The sequence below is a fragment of the Phaseolus vulgaris genome, chromosome 9, assembly GCF_000499845.2.
Source record: "Phaseolus vulgaris cultivar G19833 chromosome 9, P. vulgaris v2.0, whole genome shotgun sequence".
Lineage (NCBI taxonomy): Eukaryota > Viridiplantae > Streptophyta > Magnoliopsida > Fabales > Fabaceae > Phaseolus > Phaseolus vulgaris.
The window spans coordinates 20084299-20109862 of record NC_023751.2 but is presented as its reverse complement, the minus strand read 5'-3'; the positions used below and the strand labels follow the sequence as shown (position 1 = coordinate 20109862).

General features: G+C 31.9%; 1 protein-coding gene across 2 annotated transcripts; it reads right to left on the bottom strand.

Moving 5' to 3' along the window:
* Window positions 1-19934: 19934 nt before the first annotated feature.
* LOC137822878 (serine/threonine-protein kinase CDG1-like) lies at window positions 19935-24031 on the bottom strand. Of its 2 annotated transcripts, none has more exons than XM_068627894.1 (10): window positions 23751-24031; window positions 23418-23554; window positions 23169-23266; window positions 22589-22938; window positions 21346-21798; window positions 21106-21266; window positions 20831-20904; window positions 20580-20727; window positions 20304-20453; window positions 19935-20150 (listed from the first exon to the last, which is right to left on the bottom strand). In XM_068627894.1, the coding sequence occupies exons 1-10, from the start codon at window positions 23920-23922 to the stop codon at window positions 20073-20075; spliced, it is 1821 nt and encodes a 606-aa protein (XP_068483995.1). In that variant the 5' UTR covers window positions 23923-24031; the 3' UTR covers window positions 19935-20072. The 2 variants fall into 2 exon arrangements, with proteins under 2 accessions (XP_068483995.1, XP_068483994.1); XM_068627893.1 differs by having other exon boundaries at window positions 19935-20165; window positions 23751-23997.
* Between the last annotated feature and the right edge of the window lie 1533 nt (window positions 24032-25564).

Sequence of the window (25564 nt, the reverse complement as noted above, 5' to 3'; positions counted from 1 at the left end):
TGTTTGATGAGAATTTGTTGTTTGATGAGAAAAAAAGGTATGTTTTTAAATATGATTTTTTTATAATAAAAAGTATTTATTACACTTAATATAGTTAAGAATAATAAGAAATGTTGAAAGTCATAATCATGTGCTCTATGAGGAAAATTCTTGGTAATAATTAGCATTTCTTTTTTGGTTTTCTGATATGAACTAATTGCATTTTTTGGTAATATAAAATTAGCAGTTTTCTTCCTAATAATACTTTTATTAAAAGAAAAACTTGCAAAAGGAATCTCTTCCCGTACTGCAAGTACTCTCTCGCGCGTGACGTCTTGATTTGTCAGTAGCGATGGAGAAAACATGCGCGTGAAACTCAAATGCTTTATTATATCCAAATCTACAAATCGTTTGGCCAAACAAAAAGTGAATTAAATCAGGTATACATGATGAAATATGATTTTTAGAAACTAAAATTATTATTCAACACTTAATCATATTAAATTAACTTTTCTTAGGTCAGATAATTGTTCAAAATGATATAAACTCATGTAATTAGTTTGAATATAATTACAGTTTAATTTTTTAACAGACTTCAAAATCTCATTCAACTCACTTCCGGCCGTATGTTACTTCGATTTTATTTTTACAAAATTATTATATTTAATTTTCTTTGAAAATTACTACGTTGCTGTAATTAAATATTAGATGCAAATGAATTCTCGGCAAGTGCTGTTTGGTACAAATAAATTTCCAAATTTCTGAAAATCTGAAATTCAAAAAATTATTTTATATTTAATTTTTTATATTCTAATGTTTTTTAGTTTTATTTCTATGCAGAAATGTTTTTATAAAAGAGGTCAATTTTTTACTTAATTGATTTGATATAAAGTTATCTAACATCCTATATTTTTTTCTTATATAATAACCATAACATACACAAAATCAAAATAAATATATAAACATAATACATATATAACTCTTATAACACTTTTATATAATGTTTCAAAATATATCCTTCTTCATCATAGGATTTTAAATATTTATATAAAATTAAAATAAATATTCAAATGAAAATAAATTTTTTTATCATCCAACTTCTCACCGAGGAACTTTATCAACTATAACATCATCTATTCTCGTATAAATATACCACCATTACAGATTAAGGAAACAACCACAAAACAAAGGAAAATGTAAACTAGTTATTTTTAAAACTTCTAATATAAATATAACTTTAAATATCCACATAAAGTCATCACTTCTCATGCATTCCCACATAACCATCAAGTGTCCATCAAAATTCACAATTTATTTTTGTCGTGTCCGACTTCTTCTAACTCACAACACAGCCATGTGCATAATCATCTCAATATCTCTCATCATCTCACATGACAGAGTAAATCCATTTGATCTACTCTGATCCCTTCTTTCAAACCTCAAACTCAACCAAATGATCCTCATTTGATTCTCACAAACTGAATAACTTCATTTATATGATCTCATTATATCAATAGAATTAGGATCGTCTCATTCACAAGATACTCACAAATCAATACACCTTAATAAAAATCTCAACACAGTATTTCCTTTCGTGAAAATACTTTGTCTTGATGACACTTTTACCTCAGTGCATATTCATTTCACACATTAATACACCATTAAATCACATCATAATTTAACTTTCTAAACAATCTAAATATATCTCAAAATTCACTTAAACATATAACTAAGTTCCTTTAATCACATTTTTAAATAAATTTAGAATTTCACTTAAAAACAATAGGCAATAATAAACTAGGCTTTCAAAAGAAAAATTAAAAAATTCTAAGTTTATTTTTACAAAAAGTCTAGCTTGAGCGAAAAATTGCTTCCTTGGGCGAGAATGGGTCTCTCACCCAAGCGAAAATCATCTTGCTTGAGCGAGAGTAAACCCGTGAGCAACCCTAGAATTTATCCCATTTTTGCTTGAGTGATATTCCTCTCGCTTGAGTAAGATTCATTCTCGCTTGAGCGAGAATGGACTCGAGAACACCCCATCTTTTCGTTATATTCTCGCTTGAGCAAGAATAAGCTCGCTTGAGTGAGATATGCAGAGAAATCTGCATAGTTATGCTTAATTTCATCATTCATAGTCAAACAAAAGCAATTTCAATAACTCATTTCACTTCAAAAGTAACGTACCGTATATCAATTATACAAATCAACCAATTTTTCATATTCAAACAAAAGCATCTACCATAAATAATTCATATCAAAATCAACATATTCACATTTTATTTCAACCAATATTCTGCATTACTCATAAACAATTAATCCTGCAAACAAAATTTGGAATTAGTGACCACATCACCCCACATTCAGATCCTCTAGCCTAGGGTTCTATTGAAAATTTAAATTAGCTTCATTTACCTGAATTTGAGCAGATGCTCATTAAGAGCTCCAAACCTATCAAAAGCTCAATGATAGCTTAACCTGCACCAGAGAGTCCTGATAAAAAAATTAACTATATCACTAAGACCCTGAGCTAACAAAGATTAACCCTGAAGCTAAAAGAGTCATATTTAAAGCCTATGCAGAAACAAACCTAACAAGTTCAAAATTTGACTCAAAGAGAAGAGCAAAAATGAACTTACTCTATTAAAGATTATGATCAAACAGTCTTGTAATATTCACTTTCAGGAGTCTAGCGGACTCCGATCGTCAAACTGATGAGCAAAGATATCAAAATCTTAGAGAAAAGATAGAGGAAAAGAAAAATGAGATTTTTAAAAAGATGATGATTCTTTTAAAATAAAATCTGAATAACAGAATTTTTATTTCTATACTCTTTTAACTTTAATAATAAAATATTCAAGTGTCATTTTAATTGTACCACTTTTACTCTAATACTATTTTTATTAGTGCTTACAAGTCACACATAATTAATATTTGTAGAAAAGTATTATGTTTTTTATTTATAAAAAATTATATAGAATTTTAAAATATTTATAAATTACTACATATATTTTAGCATTTTCAATAATAATGAAAAAGCTTTTCTTGCGCTAAATATTTCTTGATTTTGCATTTTCGAAACTATTTTGTGTCGGTGTATGTCTCCAAGAATCTTGTGACATTTAAATGTTAAAATACCATAAGACAGTTGGTTTAACGAAAAGCAAAATAAACTTTCGGAAAGTGATCATATAAAAACTTTTAAAAAGTATTGCACTTTATTAATTTAATTATGTAAAAATAAAAGCCCTTCACTTTCTATGCTTACGAGAACCCCGTTAGAAAGGTCTTAGCATAGAGCGTGAGGGTGCAAGCAATGTATTGTAAAAAATAAATAAAATTTATATAAAAGGTTCTGTGCACTGTAATTTAGGTATTATATTTTAATTATAATAAAAATTTCACTTCTATGTTATTATTGTTGAAGATCTCACGTCGATTAAAAATAAGGACAATCCCTTCCCATTGAGAGTAACAACTCGTGCGTGGGACAACATATTATGAGTGGTCCGATAACCGTCCAACAACGGGTTATCTGATAAGTCTAACAAACAGTCACTAGGATAAACTCGAAATGACTTTAATACCGTATTAAGAAGTGAACTTTAAACCTAACTCAACCCCATAAAATCAACTCATGAGATGAGGTTTGCACCCACTTATATACAATGAATTATTCTTATCTCTAGTGGGATCTCCAACAATTATATCTTAGTCTAAGAAGTTGATATTTAGAACTTTGTATTATATAATTTTGAAGGTGTGAAAGGATGATTATATTGTTTTGGAAGTTTGAAACATTATTATGGATGTGATTCTATGGTAGATGCGAGTATAATATTTGGGAATCTTTCTGTGTCTGTTGGAAAGGGTTATGTTGGAAAGATAAATGTTATTTTTTGTTTTCAAGAAGTTGATGAGGTTGTAAAAGTTGAGTTTGAAGAACCTACAAAGAATGCTACAGAAGAACATCAGGTTGTATTTAAAGAAAACAAGATGTTGGACTGTAACTATCTTTTAGAAGATTTCAAAGGCTGCTATAGTGTTGGACACTTTGAAACAAATATATGAAAATTCTAGAAAGAATGTGAAGCTACAATACCTTAGGAGGCAAACTTCTTTCTATGACCGAACAAAAAATAATTGCAGAATAAATTATTGATGCTTTGTTATCCAAGCAAGGCTATGTGAAGTGCATAGTGGAATTTAGTTGTAGCAGGAAATGTGCAGGTTGAGATTGAACAATTCAAGGTGAAGATGAAATCAGAATTTGAAATCATTGATCCAGGGACTCTCAGCTATTTTCTTAGTCTTGAATTTGTACACACTCCCAAAGGAATATCGTTGCATAAGAAGAAATATACTTGTGAAGCGTTAAAAAGGCTTAATATGGAGAATTACATTAATGCAACTCCTACACCAATCATTGCAAATATGAAGTTGATTGAAGAACTAGATAAAAAAAAAAGTAATAGATGCAACTCTGTTTAAGTAGATTATATGATCACTTAGGTTTCTATGTAACAACAAGCCTCACATTAGTTATGGAGTTGGAATGGTTAGTAAGTTCATGAATGATCCTTGAGTGCCACACTTCGTTGCAACTAAACATATCTTGAGCTATCTAAAATTCTCAAATCTTAAAGAAGGGAAAATAGAGAAGAGAGGAACCATTACTTATAATAAAGCCAAATAAGATTGTGTAAATGAGAAGAACCATATATTTGATAAAGAAAGAGCAAAATAATTTATCAGAACCATGGATCTACTTTTCCAGTTTATTTTTAATTGCCATATTTTTATTTTTATTTAATTGTCTTTTTCAAAATTTAAAATAATATTAATTACTCTTGTCAATTGTACATTTATCTTTAACTTCAATTTTAATTTGTTACACACACATATAATAAAATAGAAAATATTGTAAACGATTTATTAAAGTCAAGAAAATTTCTTAATTTTTCAAAAATTATCAAACAGGCTTATAATAAATGAAGAGATATAAAAAATAAAAGATATAAGGACTAAATAATAAGTACAGAAAGTTTATCCATCAAATTAAAAATGATTGGCGTAAGAATGTTCTAACTTAAGCAAAATTAAACTTGAATCCTAGTATGCAATTATATTAAATATCTAAATTATATTAAAGATCTCATATCCTTCATTACAGATGGGTCTTCTTGTTCTCGTGACCAATCTCACTTCTCTCTTCAATTTGACTGCCATTATTCTATAAATGCTATTCAAGAATCATTACTTGTTCTAAATTTGTATAATGAATAAATAAGTTTTGGTTTATCTATTACAACCGAATGAATCATGCACATTTGGATTAAGGGGATGGCGATTTTAGCAAAGTTCAAAGTATTTTAGAAGCGTTTTAGCTCATCTGAATTATCATTGAAATGAAATATTTTGTGAGATCCATGGAATATTTAGCTTATTTTGAATGGTAAAGTAAACGAAAAGAGAGAGCAATGGATAGATGACATGACAAAAGCAGTAATGTGTTTTGAAAAGTGATTACGTATCTTATCTCTAACCGTGTGACTCTCCTACGTTGTCACATGCTTGCTCCTCATTTCCGGGAACACTTTCCATCATTAGCGTAGCTAGTAATTTCATGCTCACAACCCAATTGGTAGAGAAGAAACCAGCACATCAAGCAATCGATAAATATACACATAATTATACTACTCAGCACCGAAAAATACTGAGGATATAGTTGAGTTCAAACCACCTTCATCTGAAAAACATGGAATCATTTGAAAAAAATAATAATGATATGTTATAAATGGAATTATCTCAATATTTGATAAGAGATTCTTCATTTCAATATTATATTCGGTAACAACCTTTTCACAATCTATAAATACAATTTTATTTTTTAGATTTTTGAAAGAATACATAAAAAAAACCTTACTTATATATTTATATTTATCTAAAAATTTTTACTAACTTGAGGGAATCTGGGAATCTCTTATAAGTGAATCACTACTCTGTCTTTCATCAACAAAGTCAACAACCTTTTATTAAGTATCTATCTCGTTCAAACAACTCAGACATCCACCTTAGAAGATCTCAACTCATCTTTGATAAAACTCTTACCGAGTAAAACTTTTGTGATTATTACTAGAAAATCAAACTATCATCTCGACTTCCCTAAAATCGATTTATATACCTTCAAAACACACATGGAAAATATTTTTATTTTCCATAAGAATGAGGACACTCCCCAACACACAATCGTACGCATACAACAACAGTCAGCGAAGGAACATTCCTTGATTTTTGTATCACTCAACAACGTATAATACAACTTAAAGATATATTACAATTGATTCAAATTGTTGTAATGGAATAATGTACTCTTTTTTCTTAGCTCGTTTTTTGTTTTTATGGAGAGTTTTTCCGAACAAGGTTTTAATGAGACACATTTTTTAAATAAAATTTATTTTTTCATATCTAAGAAATTACATCTAAATTTGTCTGAGGTTGTTTGAAAATAAATGACCATCACATCGGATGAAAGAAATCCAAAGTTATATGAGATTGGTTGAAAGTCACTACATCATATCAAAACAATATAGTCATTTAAAAAACAAAATGACCATCACAATTCAAAATCTTTTGAAAATAAATGGTCACTATATCATATCATAGTACGAAATCGCTTGAAAATAAGTGACCATTAAAATTCGAGCTTATTTAGAAATAAACAACCATAACATCGAATCGTAGCACGAAGTCATTTGAAAATAAGCGACAATCATCCAAAGTTGTTTGAAAATAAACAACCACAATTATACAATTAATTGGATCAAATTCGTCTGGTTATCTCAATTAATCAAATCAAAGTAATTTGGTTAATACTTTAAAAAACGAACACCATAGGATGTTGGGATCAACATAATATGATAATCAGATCAAAGTAATTTGGTTAATGCATATAATCGGATCAAGGTAATTCAATCATCACCACTAAACGGATCAAAGTCATTCGGTTATCTCAAGTAATTATATCAAAAGTATTTCGGTTAATATGTTTAAAAATGAACACAATGGAATGCTCATATCAAAGTAATTTGACACTTCGATCAAAGTAATTTAATTAAGTTAAGTTGATAATCAAATCAAAGTAATTCAGTTAAGTTATGGATCAAAGTAATTCAATTAAGTTAGTTTAGAAATACACAAGGTCAAATCAAAAGTCATTTGACCAAAACAAAAATTAATAGTATTGTTTCATAGTAATAGTTAATATTTTAATTATACTAAGTTGCGACCATTGAGCTAGATAAGCTCGAAGAGTCGAGCTTTATGAGTGGTTGTGAAGTTTGGTTTATGATTAGTTGTAAAAATACAACCCACATTTAAAAGATCGACCAATGATATGACGACAACTAGGTTCAAAATAAAAGCTTAATTACCCTAAAACTAAATTCCTGAGTTTGGGGGCTTATGTACCATTTAATACTGAAAAATATTGAGAATTTAATAACCATTTGAGATAGTTAGACCCAAATCATCTATAGTATTAAATAATGCGAAATCATTTGAAAAAAATGATATATTATAATTACTGGAATTACCTCAATATTTGGTAACAAATTTTTGAACCAATATTCGATAACAAATTCTTGAGTCAATATTCGATAACAATCTTATTAGGCATTATAGTAGGCCCAAAAGCCTATAAATACAACTTTATTCTTTGGAGAGTATATACAAAAACTTACTTACTCACTTAAACACTCATATTTTTCTAAAAACTCAACTAACTTAAGTATTTGAAAATTCTCTTGTAGGTGAATCACCATTCCGTCTTTCATCCACAAGCTTTGCAATCCTTCATCAAGAATTCATCTCATCCAAACAGCTTAGACATACATCTTGAAAAATCCCAACTCATCTTCAATAAAAACAATAAAAAATTATTAAAAAAATATTTTTAATTATATTTGGTAACAATTATGCCCTCATATTCAACATCATTTTTTAAGTATAATTTTTCTAAACTAATAAACAAGGAAAATAAACTTGAACCAATAAGATATTATTCTTCTAGCCACCTTTTTTAGTATGAATTTTATTAATTAAAAAAAATAAGATGAGTATTAAATGTTGGAGATCCCACATCGACTAGAGATAAGGACATTTCATAATATATAAATGGGTGCAGACCTCAACCCTATGAGCCGGTTTTATGGGGTTGAGTTAGGCTTAAAGTCCACTTCGTAATATGGTATCAGAGCTCTTCGAATGAAGAGTTCTGCTGCGCTTCTCTCTGATTTTTATTTCCCTCTTTGCTGTTCTTGGTTATTCTTTTTTTTTCTGTTCTCTTTCAAAATCTTGATTGGTTTTAAAAATCTTTTAAGCAATGTTTAATGAAAACCCTAGTCTTCATAGTCTTAATAGTAGTCACACTATTACATGCAATTTTTGTGGTAAATATGGTCATACTGAGGCTGTTTGTTTTCACAAAGTGGGTTTTCCTGGTAATGTTAAAACCTCAAAGTTTTCTTTTACTAGAAAAGTCTGCACTTTTTGTAATTGTCTTGGCCACACTTTTGACACCTGTTATAAAAAGCATGGGTTCCCTCCTGGCTACAAATTCACCAATTGGACATCCCAAGCCAATAATATGATTACTACTGACACTTTTTCTGAGCTTTTTCCTAAAGAACAGGATGTAAAGGGGATTCAACTTACATCATAACAGTGCCAATTCCTTACCAACATTTTGCGTCAGCAAAACCTTGAGGATCCTGCCTCTCACACTCAAATTAATCAAGTCGGCAACATCTCTATGGATGAAATCCCCAATACTGAGCATTCTTCAACAGGTAAGTTTCTCTCTTCAATATCTTCTATAAAAGAATCTTGGATTATTGATTCTGGTGCCACTGATCATGTTTGTCACAATTTGAACGTATTTACTACTTATACTAAAATTAAACCTGTCTTAATTAGTCTTCCAAATGGCCAAACTGTTTATGCCACATATTCTGGTTTAGTACGTTTTTCTGATCAGTTTTATTTGTCTGATGTGTTATACGTGCCTCATTTTCAATTAAACTTAATATCTGTTTCTAAACTCACACACCAACTTAAATGCACTTTAACTTTCACTTCAACCCACTGCATTATACAAGACAATCTCACTCAAGAGAGGATTGGTACAGTTAAAGCCACTGTTGGCTTGTATCTTGTCACTACCTTGCCTGCTTCTAGTCAATCTAAACCGCATTGTTTTGCTCCTTTTATTAATTGTAATATCACAGACAAAACACTATGGCATTATAGACTAGGACACCCTTCACATGAAAGATTACATGTCTTAAGCAAACAATACTCTTTTATTACTGTTGATACTCATCATGTATGTGACACTTGTAGTCGTGCAAAACAGAGAAAACTTCCTTTCACTTTAAGTAATACTGTTACCTCTGCTATTTTTGATCTTGTACACTTTGATATTTGGGGACCATGTTCCATAATTTCTATGCAAGGTTTTCGTTATTTCTTGACTATTGTTGATGATTACTCGCGTTATACTTGGGTTATTCTGTTGCATAATAAATCTGAAGTGCGTCAGCACATCATTAACTTCACTGTTTTCGTTCAAAATCATTTCAAAACTAATATCAAAACGATTCGTACTGACAATGTTGTTGAGTTTGCTATGTCAAATTTTTATGCTTCAAAGGGAATTATACATCAAAAATCTTGTGTTGAAACACCACAACAAAATGGCATTGTAGAACGTAAACATCAACACATACTAAATGTAACCCGGGCTTTACTTTTTCAAGCAAATCTTCCTCCTATTTTTTGGGAATTTGCTGTAAATCATGTTGTTTTCTTAATAAATGCTATTCCTACTCCATTACTTGATAACATCACTCCTCATGAAAAGTTGTTTGGAAAACCATATGACATTTCCTTTCTAAAAGTGTTTGGTTGTCTTTGTTATGCTAGTACCATTACTGCACATAGGAAAAAATTAGATGATAGATCTATCAAAGGTATTTTTCTTGGCTTCCCGCAAAATACAAAAGGTTATATTATCTTAAATTTAAAGTTTCATAGCATAGAGATATCAAGACATGTAATCTTTCATGAAAACCACTTTCCATATAAATTGGACAGTGGCTTGCCTAAGGACCCTAACACTTTATCTCTCCCTATTTCTAATGCATATAATTCTGCTTTTGATTTTTTTTTCTGATACTGCACCTCCTGTCGAGCCATGTGCCTCTACTCCTGCACCCAATACTGTTCCTCCATCAGCCTCATTATCCTATGATCTTCCAACAAATAGTGCCTCTGCTCCTGCATCCAACATTGCACCTCCATCAGAATTATCACCGCCTGCATCTCCAGGAAGCATCTCACCCCAATTTCCAAGAAGATTAGCTCGTCCTCACCGACAACCTGCCTATCTTGCAGATTTCCACACTGCAACCAACACTGTAAGTAGTAGATATCCTATTCATAATTACTTATCGACTAGAGATAAGGACATTTCATAATATATAAATGGGTGCAGACCTCAACCCTATGAGCCGGTTTTATGGGGTTGAGTTAGGCTTAAAATCCACTTCGTAATATTAAAGAAATAATAATTATTAAATTATACGTAATTATTGTATGCAATATTGTACGATATTGTACGGTATTGTACCCAATTATATGCTAATTTAATTATGATAGAATTTAATGATTAGTGGATCCCTATCTAATTAGATTGTAATTTGGAGAGAGAAAGTCTCCCTACAATTGTATATATTTTCTATACATGAAGTGATGTAAAATATACACAAGATAATAAAAATATCTTTTTTCTTCTTTCCATCTTCTTACATACAATTTTCAATTTTCTTTATATGGTATTAGAGCACTGATCTTAGTGCTTTGACAACCTCTCCATTTTTATCCGCGCTAAATAAGAGATCATGTTTGGAAAAGAAGACATCAGTAACGAGTCTGATAGAAACCTCGTACAAGCCTTCACTGTCGAGCAAATTCAGCAATTGGCAAAAGTGACACGTTTGTTAGCTCTGCAGGTCTGCTTGCCCATAACTCGTCTATTAATTTAGATTTTACAAAACCATGAATTTTGGATAGTGGAACAACCAATCATATTGCATCCGATTCACAATTTTTCACACACATTTCATCATCATTTATTTCAAATGTTAATCTGCCCATAGGCTCAATTGCGCTCATCTCATCTACGGGCACAATTGAATTCAATGACAATATCACTATCAAAGAAGTTCTTTGTTCCTTCTTTTAATCTAAATTTAATGTCTGTTAGTAAGATAATTAGTTCACTAAATTGTTGTGTCGTCTTTCTTTCACATGGTTGCGTTTTGCAGGACTTGGTTACGGAGAGGATGATTAGCTCGGGTAAACAACACACAGACTTATACTACATGTCCCCTCTTTCAAACCAAGCACACGCATCTCAAATTTTGACCGATCTTGATTTATGGCACAAGCGCCTCAGACATCTTTTTCCGGCGCGTCTACGACTTGCATCTTCATTATTATCTATCAATAAAAATCTCATTCTCATTCATAATAATTGTAGTATTTGTCCCAAAGCTAAACAAACAAGGTTACCCTTTCCTTTAAGCACAATAAAATCTCATTCTCCATTTAATCTATTGCATTGTGACATTTGGGGTCATCATAAAACTCCAACTCATTTTGGAAATCATTTTTTTCTCACTATAGTTGATGACTATTTTTTTTTTGATCAACAATAAATTAATAGAATAAAAAAGAGACATTTAAGGGGTGTCTCAACCCTTAAACATAATACCCTCATAGTTTAAACAAACAACAATACAAATCATAGTTAGGGGGCACTTAACACTAAAGACCATAAACTACAGAGGCTTCCCAAACCAGAAAAAAATTGAACAATTGAACAGCACAAACACCAGCAGAAAACATACTGCTGCATAAATTAAAAGCATCTCCCTCCCATCCCTTTAACCCATGAAAAATATATCTACCTCTTGTTTAAGACCAAACAACCACGGTAAACCCATTCATTATTATCAGCAGACCCCAAGGTGTTCTTACTTCAATACTACAGCACAGTGGTAATGATCTTCAGAAGCAAAATTGGCCATTTGGGTTACATCTGTAGACCCTAAAGACACAACCTTAAGCATCTGTAGACCCTCAATGCACAACCTTAAGCATGTGCAGCTTGAGGTTGTTTTGGCCAAAGCAGACACGATCCAGCAACACACATTCCTCCTTCATCCTAAGTCTATTCCTTGGACACCTCATCTTCAAATATGCCTCACAATTCAAATATGCCTCACAATTCAAATATGACTATACTAGATATACTTGGGTATTTCTTATGACTCACAAGTCTGAAACTCTACCTTTCTTATAATCATTCATTACTTTTGCACAAAATCAAATCAATTTAAAGCATCTATTAAAAAACCATCCGCGTTGACAACTGATTGAAATTTATTCCAATGCGTAAAATTTTTCTCAAAAAATGTATTGAATGTCAATGGAGTAGTAGAACGCAAACATAGACACAACATGAGCCCTCCTATTTCAGTCTCATTTACCATTAGAATTTTGGGGGTAATGCGTTTTAACCCCACATATATCATTAATCGTTTGTCATCACCTTTACTAAAAAATAAATCACATTTTGAGATGCTATATAATCACCCACCTTCACTTTCTCGCCTAAAAAATTTTGGTAGGCAATTGTTGTTTCACCTAAGCAAAAATTTGATTCACGCGCTCAACAATGCATCTTCATTAGTTATCCTCTCAATAAAAAGGATACAAATTATTTGATATAGATGCATACACTATTTTTACAAGTCGGAATGTCACCTTCCATGAAAGTGTTTTCCCATTTTGCCAACAGTCCCAAACGCAATCCTCACCTCCATTACAAGGTATTTTACCCGCTATTGATATTGACTCACCCACTCCTGTCCAACATTCACTTGATCAACCTTCTTCTCCTACCCATCACAATGCACTTGAACCTCCAGCAAACCAACCTTATTCTCCCACGCCAGGAAGTCTAGCGCTCATTACTAAACCTTCTCCAACCGACCTTCCTATTCGACGATCCAGTCGCACATCAACCCCACCTTCCTAGCTTCAAAACTACGTAACGGGATCCTAAGTCAATCATTTGACCACTGCCCAAGACCAGCCGAATGAAACCAAGTATCCTATGCATCATTTTCTTTCTAATTCACAATTTTCTTCTACACATAATGCATATCTTGCTAACATCACAACCACTAAAGAACCTCACACTTATACTCAAGCTATCCTTGATCCAAATTGGCAAAAAGCAATGGACGAAGAGCTTTCTGCCTTACAGCTAAATCAAATGTGGGCCTTGACACCATTAACCGTTGGGCAGAAACCCATCGAATGCAAATGGGTCTATAAAATCAAGTACAACTCAGATGGCAACGTCGACAGATATAAGACGCGCTTTTTCGCAAAAGGTACACTCAAATTGAAGGTGTTGACTATTCTGAAACTTTTTCACCCACAACAAAATTAACAACTTTGAGGTGTCTCCTCACCATTGCAGCAACCAGAAATTGGTTTACTCACCAGCTAGATGTGAAAAATGCCTTCTTACATGGCACATTGCATGAAATTATTTACATGGACTTGTCACTCGGGCATCATCAACAGGGGGAGAACACTGTATGTCGACTCAACAAACAAATCCCTTTATGGTCTCAAACAAGCATCCCGGACATGGTTTTCAACATTTTCTCATGTGATTAAATCTGTAGGATTTCAACCGTTCAAGACAAACTACTCTCTATTCACAAAACATCATTTACTGCCCTTTTGATTTATGTGGATGATATTCTTTTGATAGGAAATTATTTGACAGAAATTCAGCGTGTTAAATACGGTCTATTACAACAATTTTGCATTAAAGATCTTGGAGACTTACAATATTTTTTAGGGATTGAATTTTCCCGTTCCAAAGCTGGTATTTACATGTCACAAAGAAAATATGCGTTTAATATTTTGCAGGATAGAGGACTCAAATGTGCTTGTCCAGACAAATTTCCAATGGAACAATACCTAAAAATCACACCAGACGATGGAGAGTTATTAAAGGATCCAGTCAAATACAGGCGACTCGTGGGACGACTTATATATATATATATATATATATATATATATATATATATATATCACGGTTACTCGGCCTGACATAACATTTTCGGTTCGGACCCTAAGTCAATATATATAGGCTCCACGGAAACCTAATTGGATGTCGCAATTCGATTCCTAAAGTACATCAAAGGATCACCGGGACAAGATTGATATTGCCATCCGAGAACAATTTGACATTGACAGCTTATTGCAACTCAGACTGAGGAGGTTGTCAAACAACTCGAATATCAGTATCTGGGTATTGTTGCATTGTACGATATTTGTACCCAATTATATGCAATTAATATTTAATAATGATAGAATCACATGATTAGTGGATCCCTACCTAATTAGATTGTAATTTGGAGAAAGAAAGTCTATGTACACTGTATATATTTCTTGTACATGAAGTGATGTAAATACACAAAAGAATAAAAACATCTTATTTCTTCTTTTCATCTTCTTACATACAATTTTCTTATAATGAGGCATACAAGAAAAAAAAATGATAAACATAATGTATTAAATTTTTGAATTGGAAGTAATGGCTATGTTTTGGTATTCATAGTTCATTGATGACCAGTTTAACAGTTTCCCTTGAAAAGAACTCAATACCTTTTTATAAAAGATGATAAACTTATTACATATTTTTGGTTATAAAAGATTTTTGAACTGTTATGGTATTACTTTTAATTTTTAGTATGAACTCTGCCATATTAGTTTTTTGCATTAGATTAATGATTCAAGATGGACACAATTATTTGTCATTCTTAGTTCCATGGTGAATACTTACACAAGAGTGAAACAAGAAATATTATGAATCAATATCTAGATTTGTAATGAACTGCTATTGTTTTTTATGGAATAATTGATCAAGGTAAACGAGAAATTTGGGGTTTAGGTTTTTGTTTTCTCTGGGGAAGGGAAGATGGTGATGTCGTTTTCAAGGGTAGAGATGAGGGGAGAAGGAGGAAAAGAGAGACTTCCAATGGTTCAAGAATAAACCAGAAGTGTGTGTCGCTATCTTCACAATCTTGGATCAAGACAGAAGACTAACGATTCCTCTTCTATTTATGCCCAACTTGTGTTCACTCATGTTCCCTTTTTTTTTAAGGATGTTGTTCATCAGTCTCGCTTACGTGCACATGCCTTTTGGAATGACTGTGACACCATTTTCATTCTAATCAGTTGCGTCCTAATTATTAACCTATAAAATAAATTAGTATCCTATTATTCCTTATGTATATTATTCTTAATGCAAATTAAAAATAAATTGAAAGATTCTTCCATGCAAATAAAAAATAAAATTTGCTAGAAGTTAGTAATGGCTTTGGTTGGCACTAACATCAATTATTAGGCTTTGAGCATGAGATAACAACGCAGGAAGATATATTTTTTAAAGGTAAAAGGAAATCGATTTAAGATCTGATGTAAATGATACAAATAAAACAAAAAATAAAAAAATGAATTTATTTTAATAATATGTTTAAAAATAAGAAGCTGTCAATTATAAATTACCGTAAGCAAGTACTTTTCTTTTAATTAAACAAACTTAGTCAAATAAGTTACCTTCAATTTCATATGAAAAAACTTTTTTATTCGGTCATGAGTCCAGCTTATAACTAAGTAGTAAAATCAATTACAAACTGGTTTAAATATCATGCCAAAAGCAAAGTATTATTAATTCTTAAATAAGATTCCGTAAAAAATAATCTTAAATAATATAAGGTGGGGTCAAAATTGTCTTCAAGAGAACTAATTTGGCACGATAGCACGGTGCCTACTTACTCAACTTTTTGGATTTTTTAGTCACAGTTTATTTGATGCAAATTATGCCTATTTGAATATCAATTGAACTCATATAAACTCGCCTTACACTTATTCAATACTTATCTTAATTACTCATACATTATGTATTGAAGAGTATAAACTTTTTGTTCATTGATCAAATTTGTTTCCAAACACACTATAGTGGGTAATGAGAAAGTTGGGTTTATATAGGCAAAAGTCATAGCAATGTTTATTTGTCAATTTCTTTTTCTACCTCCATAATTTTTCTCACACCTCCATAAATCTTTTATTTTAAAAACTACCTTTGGTAAAATATGCAGGGTTTATTTTTTATTTTCGATTTATATAATTTGTAGATCTTTCAAATTCTAGAGTTTGAAAGATATTTTCAAATCCAAAAAATAATTTGGATTACAATTTTGTGTATTCTGAATTCTAGAGTTCAAAAAGGTATTTTTTGAATTCTAGAGTTCTAAAGGTGTTTTCGAACCCAAAATATACATTTCAAACTCTAGAATTTTTGGAATACAATTTTCTATCTCGAATTCTAAAGTTTGGAAGGTATTTTCGAATTCTATTTCAAACTTTAGAATTTGTAATACATTTTGTATTCTAAATTCTAGAGTTCAAAATGTATTTAGAATTCCAAAGTTGAGTTTTAAGTGACTTCAAGTGAATGCGCTTTGGGTCTTTAGGAAGTGACCTTCGCACGCAGTCTTCTACAACCTCCTTGATCATCTTCAACAACCACCACGACACTTTCCCTCACCTTCACTTGTCTGTCAATCTTGCTCGCCACCGCCGCGACTGAGTTTTGGATGGTGGGACTTTTTGTGCATGGAGAAAGCGGAGAAGGGAAGAGACGGTCAGGTGTTGCAGGTTTTTTTTATTAAGGGTCAGATGATAATTTCACAACTCCCATGGAGGTACATAAGAAAACATGGAGGTGAAGGAAGAAGTTGCCTATTTATTTTTGGCAAATTCTCCCTACACCTCAATGGTTTCTTCCTTTATCTCCATAAAATGTTGAAATGTCAAACATACCCTTGACAATATATCTTAGGGTTTTGTTTAAGTGGAGAGTTGTTCTTTGAAGGTTCTGATTCAATGGTGTTTGTGGGTGGTTCTTGGTGGTTGGAGGTGAAGGTGAGTTAATGGTTTCCGTTTTCTTTTTTATTTTCATTTTGTTATTACATACACCTCACTTTTTGAAGCACATACTGGATTGGTCCATTCGACATACAAAACTGAATCTAGTATTGTAAACCGAATGGATCAATCTGGTATGTGTTGTAAATTTACATACCAAATTGTGTTATTAGATATACAATATTGGATCCAATTTTGTATACCGAATGGACCAATTCAGTATGTGTTTAAAAAAATGAGGTGTATAATCTAGTTTGTTTAAAGAAAAATCATACCAAATTGTGCAAATGGGTATGTTTCTCAACAACGTTATATTTTCAGTTTATAGAGTTTGACTTCAACACAACACAACACAATTTTTTTTTACATAAGGTCCAAAAATGGTGGTGTGAAAATAAGGTGCGAAAATGAGATTTAAAAAAGAAAAAACTTAGCTTACCTACTCTTACACTAGTGCAGAAAACGTATATAATAACACCGGTTCTAGGAGACATATAAAACTCGTTTCATCACTAATGTAGATCTCAACGATGTAAAATGTCAACATCGGTTATAAAAATTGTTCTGATATGTACCAAAATCCGAATAAAATATTTAAAAATATGGGCTCTAGAGTCACATATTAAACCCTAAAACCTAAACTCAATACCCAAGAGTTCAACATATAAAAATTAAAAGAACAATTTAAAAATTAAAATATAATACATTATATTTCAAACATAATACACAATACACATTGTCGAGGGTCGATCACCCCCGGACCCAATACCAAGACGTTCAACATATCACAATTATCCAATTTAAAACATAATACAATATATTCCAAATACAATATAATAAAACTAATTATCTATATAAATAATTGTAAACCAAATAATAATTAAAATTAAAATTAAAATATTTAAAAATAAAAGACTAACCTAGAGCGTGAACATTAACGGAGTTGTGGCGACGACAAAGACGACAAGAGCGACGACAAAAGTGGCAACAAAATAACATAGAAGCGTGAATGGAAGAATTATGTTCAGTGTGGATGCTCTCACGACGAAGAGAATGAAATAAGAGAGAAGTAGTGGGGGGAGCAGAGGAGGTAGCGACTGGAAGAAGCAAAATGAACTCTTGAGCAAGAAAACTTAGAATAACACAAATAGAGAGTAAGGGAGCGAACCAAGAAAATAGGGTAAAAACATATATGACACCGATTATGAATAATAACTAGTGTAATATATCTTTTTATTAACTTAAACCTTTTTTTACTCTAAGAATGACATATAACACCGGTTGGATAGAGAAATTGGTGTTATATATCATTTTTAAAACTTCTCATTTTTTTAATCTGAGAATAACATATAACACTAGTTCATCTATCCCACAAATGTTATATATAATCCCAAAGATAAAATTCTTAAAAAAATTCTCTAAGCAGGACATATTACACCGGTTAGATAGTCCAACCGATAACCGATGTAATATGTGTCAAATATATTTTTTTAAAAACATCATTGTATTTTTATTTATACCAATTCTTATTTAATCAACCTAACATGTGAGTTGTAAAAAGTGGTATTTGCACTAGTATTATACAAATACTCTCGTCACATCGACTGCGCTCAAATCCTCTCTCAAATTCACTTTCATTGAAATTATGGAGTTGGAGGAAGAAGGTCTCCATCACAAGAATCAAACCCAAATATTGAGTTCCAGGAAGAAGCTGTCCATCACAAGAATCATAATTGGGTTTGGTGTTTGGGGGTAGTTGATTCAACTTTCTACAGTACCATCTCCCTCCACCAATCCTAATAGACGATGTTCCGTGAAAGCAATTGCATCAATGTTGATAATGGAATCCACAAATTATTCCCAAATGTTTGTAACTTTTGATCTAGTCAATTTTCACACTTCTCCTTCCACTATGCCAACACTCTTCCAAATCCTACAACTTCTCCCATTCCAACTCTCCTTAGAGCTCATATTTATCTCCATAAAAATTATAATAATATTATTAATAATTACAATTTCATTCTCATCTTCCTGCCAAAGTGACTGAACGAACCAAATAATAACTAGTTTTTGTTTCTCTGTCATTTGACTTATATAGAACCTCATCTTCATTTCTAATCAGATAATTAATCAATAAACGTTTTTGTTTTAACCACTCTACCAAAAGTTTCTCTTCCCTTGTGAGATTACAACATTTTCTTACAAACTTGGGTCAAGAATCGAATGAGAACGAAATATTTGATATGAAATATAATCACAATCAAAATGTTTTGTCTCTTTATATGTGTAGTGCAGAGGTCAAAGTATCTTGTCTCTCTAAAATGTGCTGTCTAGAGGTTAGTATCCTATGCACTTATGTTTTTCAAGTGACCAATCCATGGAGTAAAGAAAGCTCTCTTGGTATATATAATAAGAGCATTGATAATTTCACAACCCATTATAAGAAAACAACAATTTGATAAACAGTTATAATAAAATTTTAATTATATTTTTCTATTTTTTTAAATTAAATTCTTGATATACATTATTAAAATAAAACTGTGAAGTGAGTATTTATTCAGTATAAAATTTGAAAATATAATTTTTTATATAATATTAGATCATATAAGAAGTGGGATACCTTCTTTCTATCTCTCAAAATAATGGATGACATCAGTTAAAAATGGTTCTTTTTTTTTATTATTATTATTATGGAAAAATTGTTATCTTAAATAATAATAAAATATTAAATTAATAAGTTATTGAATTAAAGTATTGATTATAAAATTAATAAAATGAGTTGTAAGGTAAATGAGACGAATTAAACACACCACCAATAACATAAAAGACATTAAACTGGCGCATTAAATATCTCCGAAGCACAAAAAAATGGGAGAAACCAAACCAAAGTTTCTGCAAAGTACACAAAAAGAAAAAGAGAATAAAGTGACTACAAACACAGTATGCAGATGAGCTTAGCCGTTAAAATTAGGTACAAATTGTTCTTCCAAGGAGTGGAAGTGGCTACTTTCTCCCTCAAGAAGTCGCACAACCTGATGAAGAACAAGCTGATATTTATTGTAATTTGCAATATATTTGAAAGAGTGTGCAGATCCTCCTCTCTTATGAACATTAATGTTAGATGTTGATGTTGTAAATAAAAACAAAAAAGTTGGTGAAAGTAATAACGAGGTTGAATTAAGTACCTCTCCCATTGATGGACGCATCTCAGGCTTCCTTTGCACACAGAAGTATGCTGCTTTAGCAATGAGGTAGAGTTCATACGTGTCATAAGATTCCCCTAGACGAGTGTCAATCAGTTCATGTAAGGCCAACTTCTCTATCATTGGCTCAGCCTAATGTTTCCACACGTAATATTATTTATCAAGGTCAGTGATTGATGTTGATATTGATACTGCAAACATGTAAAGTTTCTTTCAATGGTTTTGAATATATCTAAAGACGTAAACAATCAAAGATACCCATTGTCGGAGAGATTGTTGTTGTTCTGGATTGTTGGAATTCCCAACCTGGCGTCCCGATATCAATTGTAACAGGATAATGCCATAAGAATACACATCTGTTCCCTCAGAAACAATACCATCCTCAGCATACTCAGGAGCAAGGTATCTACAATCACAAAAAGCATTCTTTCTTTTATTTTTTATGTTTTGAATTCAGAAGCATATGGTCAAGGAAGTTATAGTAAACAAAAACTTGAACAAATTCTCACCCTAATGTGCCCATTATCATTGTTTGAGGACTTTCATTACCAGTCTTCCATTTAGCAAGCCCAAAGTCACCTAGCTGCATTTATAGTCAACACACCACTTAATTGAAAGCTCATGCCATCAAAGCATTTTCAGTCAACATGCCACTTTAATGTGAATACCAAAAGGAAGCCTCTTATAGAAATGATAAAATATGGAATTACTGAGTTATGTGGATGTTGTGAAACCAAAACTTTTTATACACTATCCATGAACCTTCCCTTATATGGTGCCTTACCATGGGAACAATATCGTGGGTGAGAAGTATATTGCTTGGTCGCATGTCCCGATGAATAATAGGACCACCACGGCATTCCTCATGTAGAAAACGCAATCCCTTTGCAATTCCAATGGCAATAGCATACCTCTGGTGCCACTCAAGAACTGCTGCATCATTTTCTACAAAAATGTTCTCATAAAAATTAAACCTCAGGGTATAGAATATATTTTTGAGACTCAGAGTAAGATACAAACTTACCAAATAAATGCCAATGGAGAGACTTGTTGCAAATATATTCATAAATGAGGATGTTTTTCTTTTCTTTGCAACAATAACCCAACAGCATCACTATATTCTTGTGTCGAGCAAAACTTAAGACGTACACCTCAGAATGAAATTCAGAAAATCCTTGTGAACTTTCTTCTTTCCTTACCTTTGCCGCAATTTGCTGTCCATCTTTAAGCACGCCCTTGTATACGTGACCATAGCCACCTTCACCTAATAAGTTATCCTTTGAAAAATCATTTGTTGCAAGTTGTACGTCAGAGTAGCTAAACTTCATTGACTCTTTGATAGATAACTCTGTTCTTGTCCCACAGCCAGTACAAAGAAGCGGTGCATCTGAATGTTTTGGCAGAAAGCCACTTTGGTTTTGCTTTTGGTCAATCTGAGAACTAGTGAGATACCTATATTCTCCTTTAGTGCTTATGTCTGCATCACAGTTAAAACTCCTATTTATTTCAAAGAACTAACTTGAAACATCATAGACCATAAATGCGGTAGGAAAAAAATAATTTAACCAGCAAAAACACCGATCTCTTCTATATTCAACTTTTACACGAGATTTAAAATGGTACAACGAACTTAAAACAAACCAACAAGTTGGTTCATTTGGTATTGGAATCTGTCTTGATAGATAAGGTTTTAGGTTCAAATCTTCTAGATTAACAAATTGGAGAAATACTCTGTACCAATTGTAACATGGTTACTAAACATAAAAATACACAAATTATAAGTTTCTATTGAACAAAACAAAAAGTAATCATACTTAAGCTACAAAAATAAGAAGGATTAGTCCACGACTAATTACTACAGGAAATCATAAACTGCATTGACATTTAATCTGATATATAGCTGAAACAATCTAAATTTCAAACAGTTGTAGTTTTCTTTCCCCAATTTAGGAGTATGACATGCTATTAATTTATTATTCATCTTTCTATCCACTTCTCAGCAAGATTCACCCCGTGTCATATATATCACTTCATGTCGTTCCATTCCACACCATCCCAAGCAACCAAACAGCATATTAAAATATTCAACAAGGAGTGTAAAAAAGACTTTCAGAAAGAATTTTATGATGATCAATTTTCTTGAGAGCCAGTGAAAAATGCTCATTTTCAAACACTATGATTCCATACCACTACAAGAAACGATTGCATGCATAATTCCTAAAACTTGTAAGGCAGGCTTGAAAAAATTAAACAGGCTTCCTGATCACCTGATCTTTCTTGCTTAGAAGAGGATCCAAATTCTGATACGAAATTGTAATCGCGCGACCTGTTACCACTTGAATGCTTCGTAAAGCTCCTAATCGTACCACTGGTATCAGAAGAAACTATAGAATGGGGATAGCTTTTGTAAGAGACAATAGAGTGCTCAATGTCTTCAATGCTATGACAATCTGATAGCGACACAAACTTTGATAAAGAAAATACAAATTTTGTTGCTGTGACCTTTGTGTCTTGTGTATAATGAGATTTCAAAATCTCCAGAGACAAGTCATCTTTAAGCAATGCAACCTTACATGGCAACTTGTTAAGGTGGTATCTCAGGTCGCGCCGAAGATGTCTGTTCGAATTTACCCAATAAAGTTGACAGTCATCAGAGGAAAATAAGCAGGAAACTAAGTAAACTGATCTTTTTTTAAGTTTCAAATGTAAACCTATGCTCTACTAGATATTCCTATTGCCACATTAGGATAGGACAATTTTATTTGTTAATATCCCCATTAACTGATGGAAATCATTAATCTGTCAAATGCAGGATAACGGTTATTCACGAGCAAAGAATAATAATACCTGTCAAGTATTATCCAAGATGCATTGTAGTTTGTAATCTCCTGTAAAACAACCTGTTTAATTGGAAATCCTGCGGTGACTTTAACTTCAATTGTAGCCTGCACATGAATTGTGTAGTTATTATATACTTCAATCTAGAAAACAATATTGGAAACATTGTTCCAATTGCGTATAGTTATGCTACTAATTACAAGCATGCATTTGTTAAGAGTACTTTGGAAGCTCAGTGTAGAACATTTAATAATGTACCCCTTCACTTTGAAAATCTTCATAACTTGATAAAAGCTCACTAGCATATGTATCAACTTTCTTTTTGACTTCTTCCTCCATTGTACGAAAGTTGGTTCCAGCAAAAGACTCGGGACATGCTAACGTCTGGTACCCCACTATTAATCCAAAAGGAGGAACACAATAGTCATGCAATGAGTAATCAGCACATTGAAGGAACAATCTATATATACACACAAACTGATGCAGATCAACAAATGAATGAAGAAATAAAACGAGATAATATCTTCAACACATTAGTAGATCCATTCTCTTTCTCAAACTGATTGAAAAATATGCAATCTTAACACTTACTAGGGTGAGAGACTTTGTGCAATACACAAAGCACAAGCAGCTTGTCACCATTTGAGAGAAAGACACCACTGGACCGAACATGATCAACAACGAGTTTGATCTCGTGTTCAGTGCGGTCCCTTGTGGCATCACATGCAACCACGACGTAAGATGGAATAGGAGGGCTATCCATACTCAAACTATTATTCTATTCCCTAAGCAGCACTGTGATGATTGATGTTGAACCTTGAAGTTTGACACGAAATGTGGTGATGCAGAAAAACACATACTTAATAACATGATAAGTGGAATTGAAGAAACTATCGTCCAATTAATCAAGACAGAAGCATTCTCAAGCCTTGTCTGTCCAAAATAGCAGCACCAGTAATCTTTCTCTCACTGTGAAGGTTGAGACAATACCAAGATAATATGCTTGAGCATATTCGGAGAGAGAGATGAATATAATGATACTATGCCGCCTTGGACAGTGCCAACATGGGGAAGAGTACGAGGAACTTGAAAACAGAATGTGTTTACTGTTTGCTTGGACATGCTTTACAAGATTCTAGATTCTCCACTTTCTTCACTTGTAAACTATTTGAATATCTAATTTCTCAGCTTTATACTAATCCCTATTCCTGTCCTCTTCTTAGTTGATACAATCAGCATTCATTTATAGAAAACCAACGAACATAAACGGGTATTAAACAAATAAAAAAAAAGTAAAACAAGTATTCTTATATTTTATTTTAATATAATAAGAAAGTTATAGCCTTAATATAAAAACTTTAATTTTATTAATTTTATTTCAATTTTGTTAGCAGTTGAGTTAATTGAAAATGTATTTAATATTTAATAATTATTACGTGGGTTTATTATAAAAAATCTACTATTTATCCAATAAAAAGTTATTATAGTTTTACCTATTTCAATAATATTTTTTTTTCACTTTAATCTCATTATTTTTAAAGTTGAATTTAGTTCTAATTTTATTTTTAAAAAAGTCAAGGTAACATGGCAAATGATAATAAATTTTAGTTTCAAATATATTAATGAAATTAGTTATCTTTTTAAGAATCCCAAATATTTTAGATCATCTTTACAATAGTTCATAATTTTTAACATTTGCTTTAGGGATTCTCCCACCCTTTCTCCTTTTTCTTTTGTAATCACTTTTCACGTCATTCAATTCTCTATCAAGCAACTCGGCAATTTACACACCACTTATAATTCTTTGTTAATTTTGTATCTTCATCATAAAGTTATTCACATACAATATAGGATTCTCAAGTGGATCATAATTTGATAAGTTATTAGGATCCCCTGTCTAAGGAAAATCTTCATAAATCTTAACACTCTTATTTGGTTCGCTTTCCTTTTCTCATTCGGATTTTTAGTAAAACATTGTTCAACCTCATCATCTCCACCAAAGACCCTTGTCTAGTCTCATCAACACACCGGTCTCACCAGCTAAAGTCTCATCACTCATTTGGAAATCACCTAAATCATCACCAATTAAACACACATTAACTACACCATCATCTCCTAAACTCACCCCACATTATCTAAATCCACATCACCTAAACCCACCTTAGCTAAATTCACTGGTTCTTACCCATTACTAATTTCTAATGCCATATAGTTCTCTAATAAAATAATGTAATCTGAATCCATAGGCTCATTAACATCTTCTTCATTATATGACCTTGCAAAGGCTCATTCCCAATCTCAGCATATGATATTTATTGCACTTTGTCATTAACCAACAACTGCAACCTATATTGTGACACATCTCCATCAATAGATATCACAAATTCATTGCTGAAACATACTCC

Excerpts from the sequence above, each read along its gene's own strand:
- LOC137822878 (XM_068627893.1), bottom strand. The coding sequence starts at position 23,922 with ATGGATAGCCCTCCTATTCCATCTTACGTCGTGGTTGCATGTGATGCC. Across the intron at positions 22,939-23,168 it reads TCTTGGATAATACTTGACAG|ACATCTTCGGCGCGACCTGA; the intron begins GTATTATTATTC and ends AAATTCGAACAG. Across the intron at positions 20,454-20,579 it reads AACAATCTCTCCGACAATGG|GCTGAGCCAATGATAGAGAA; the intron begins GTATCTTTGATT and ends TGGAAACATTAG.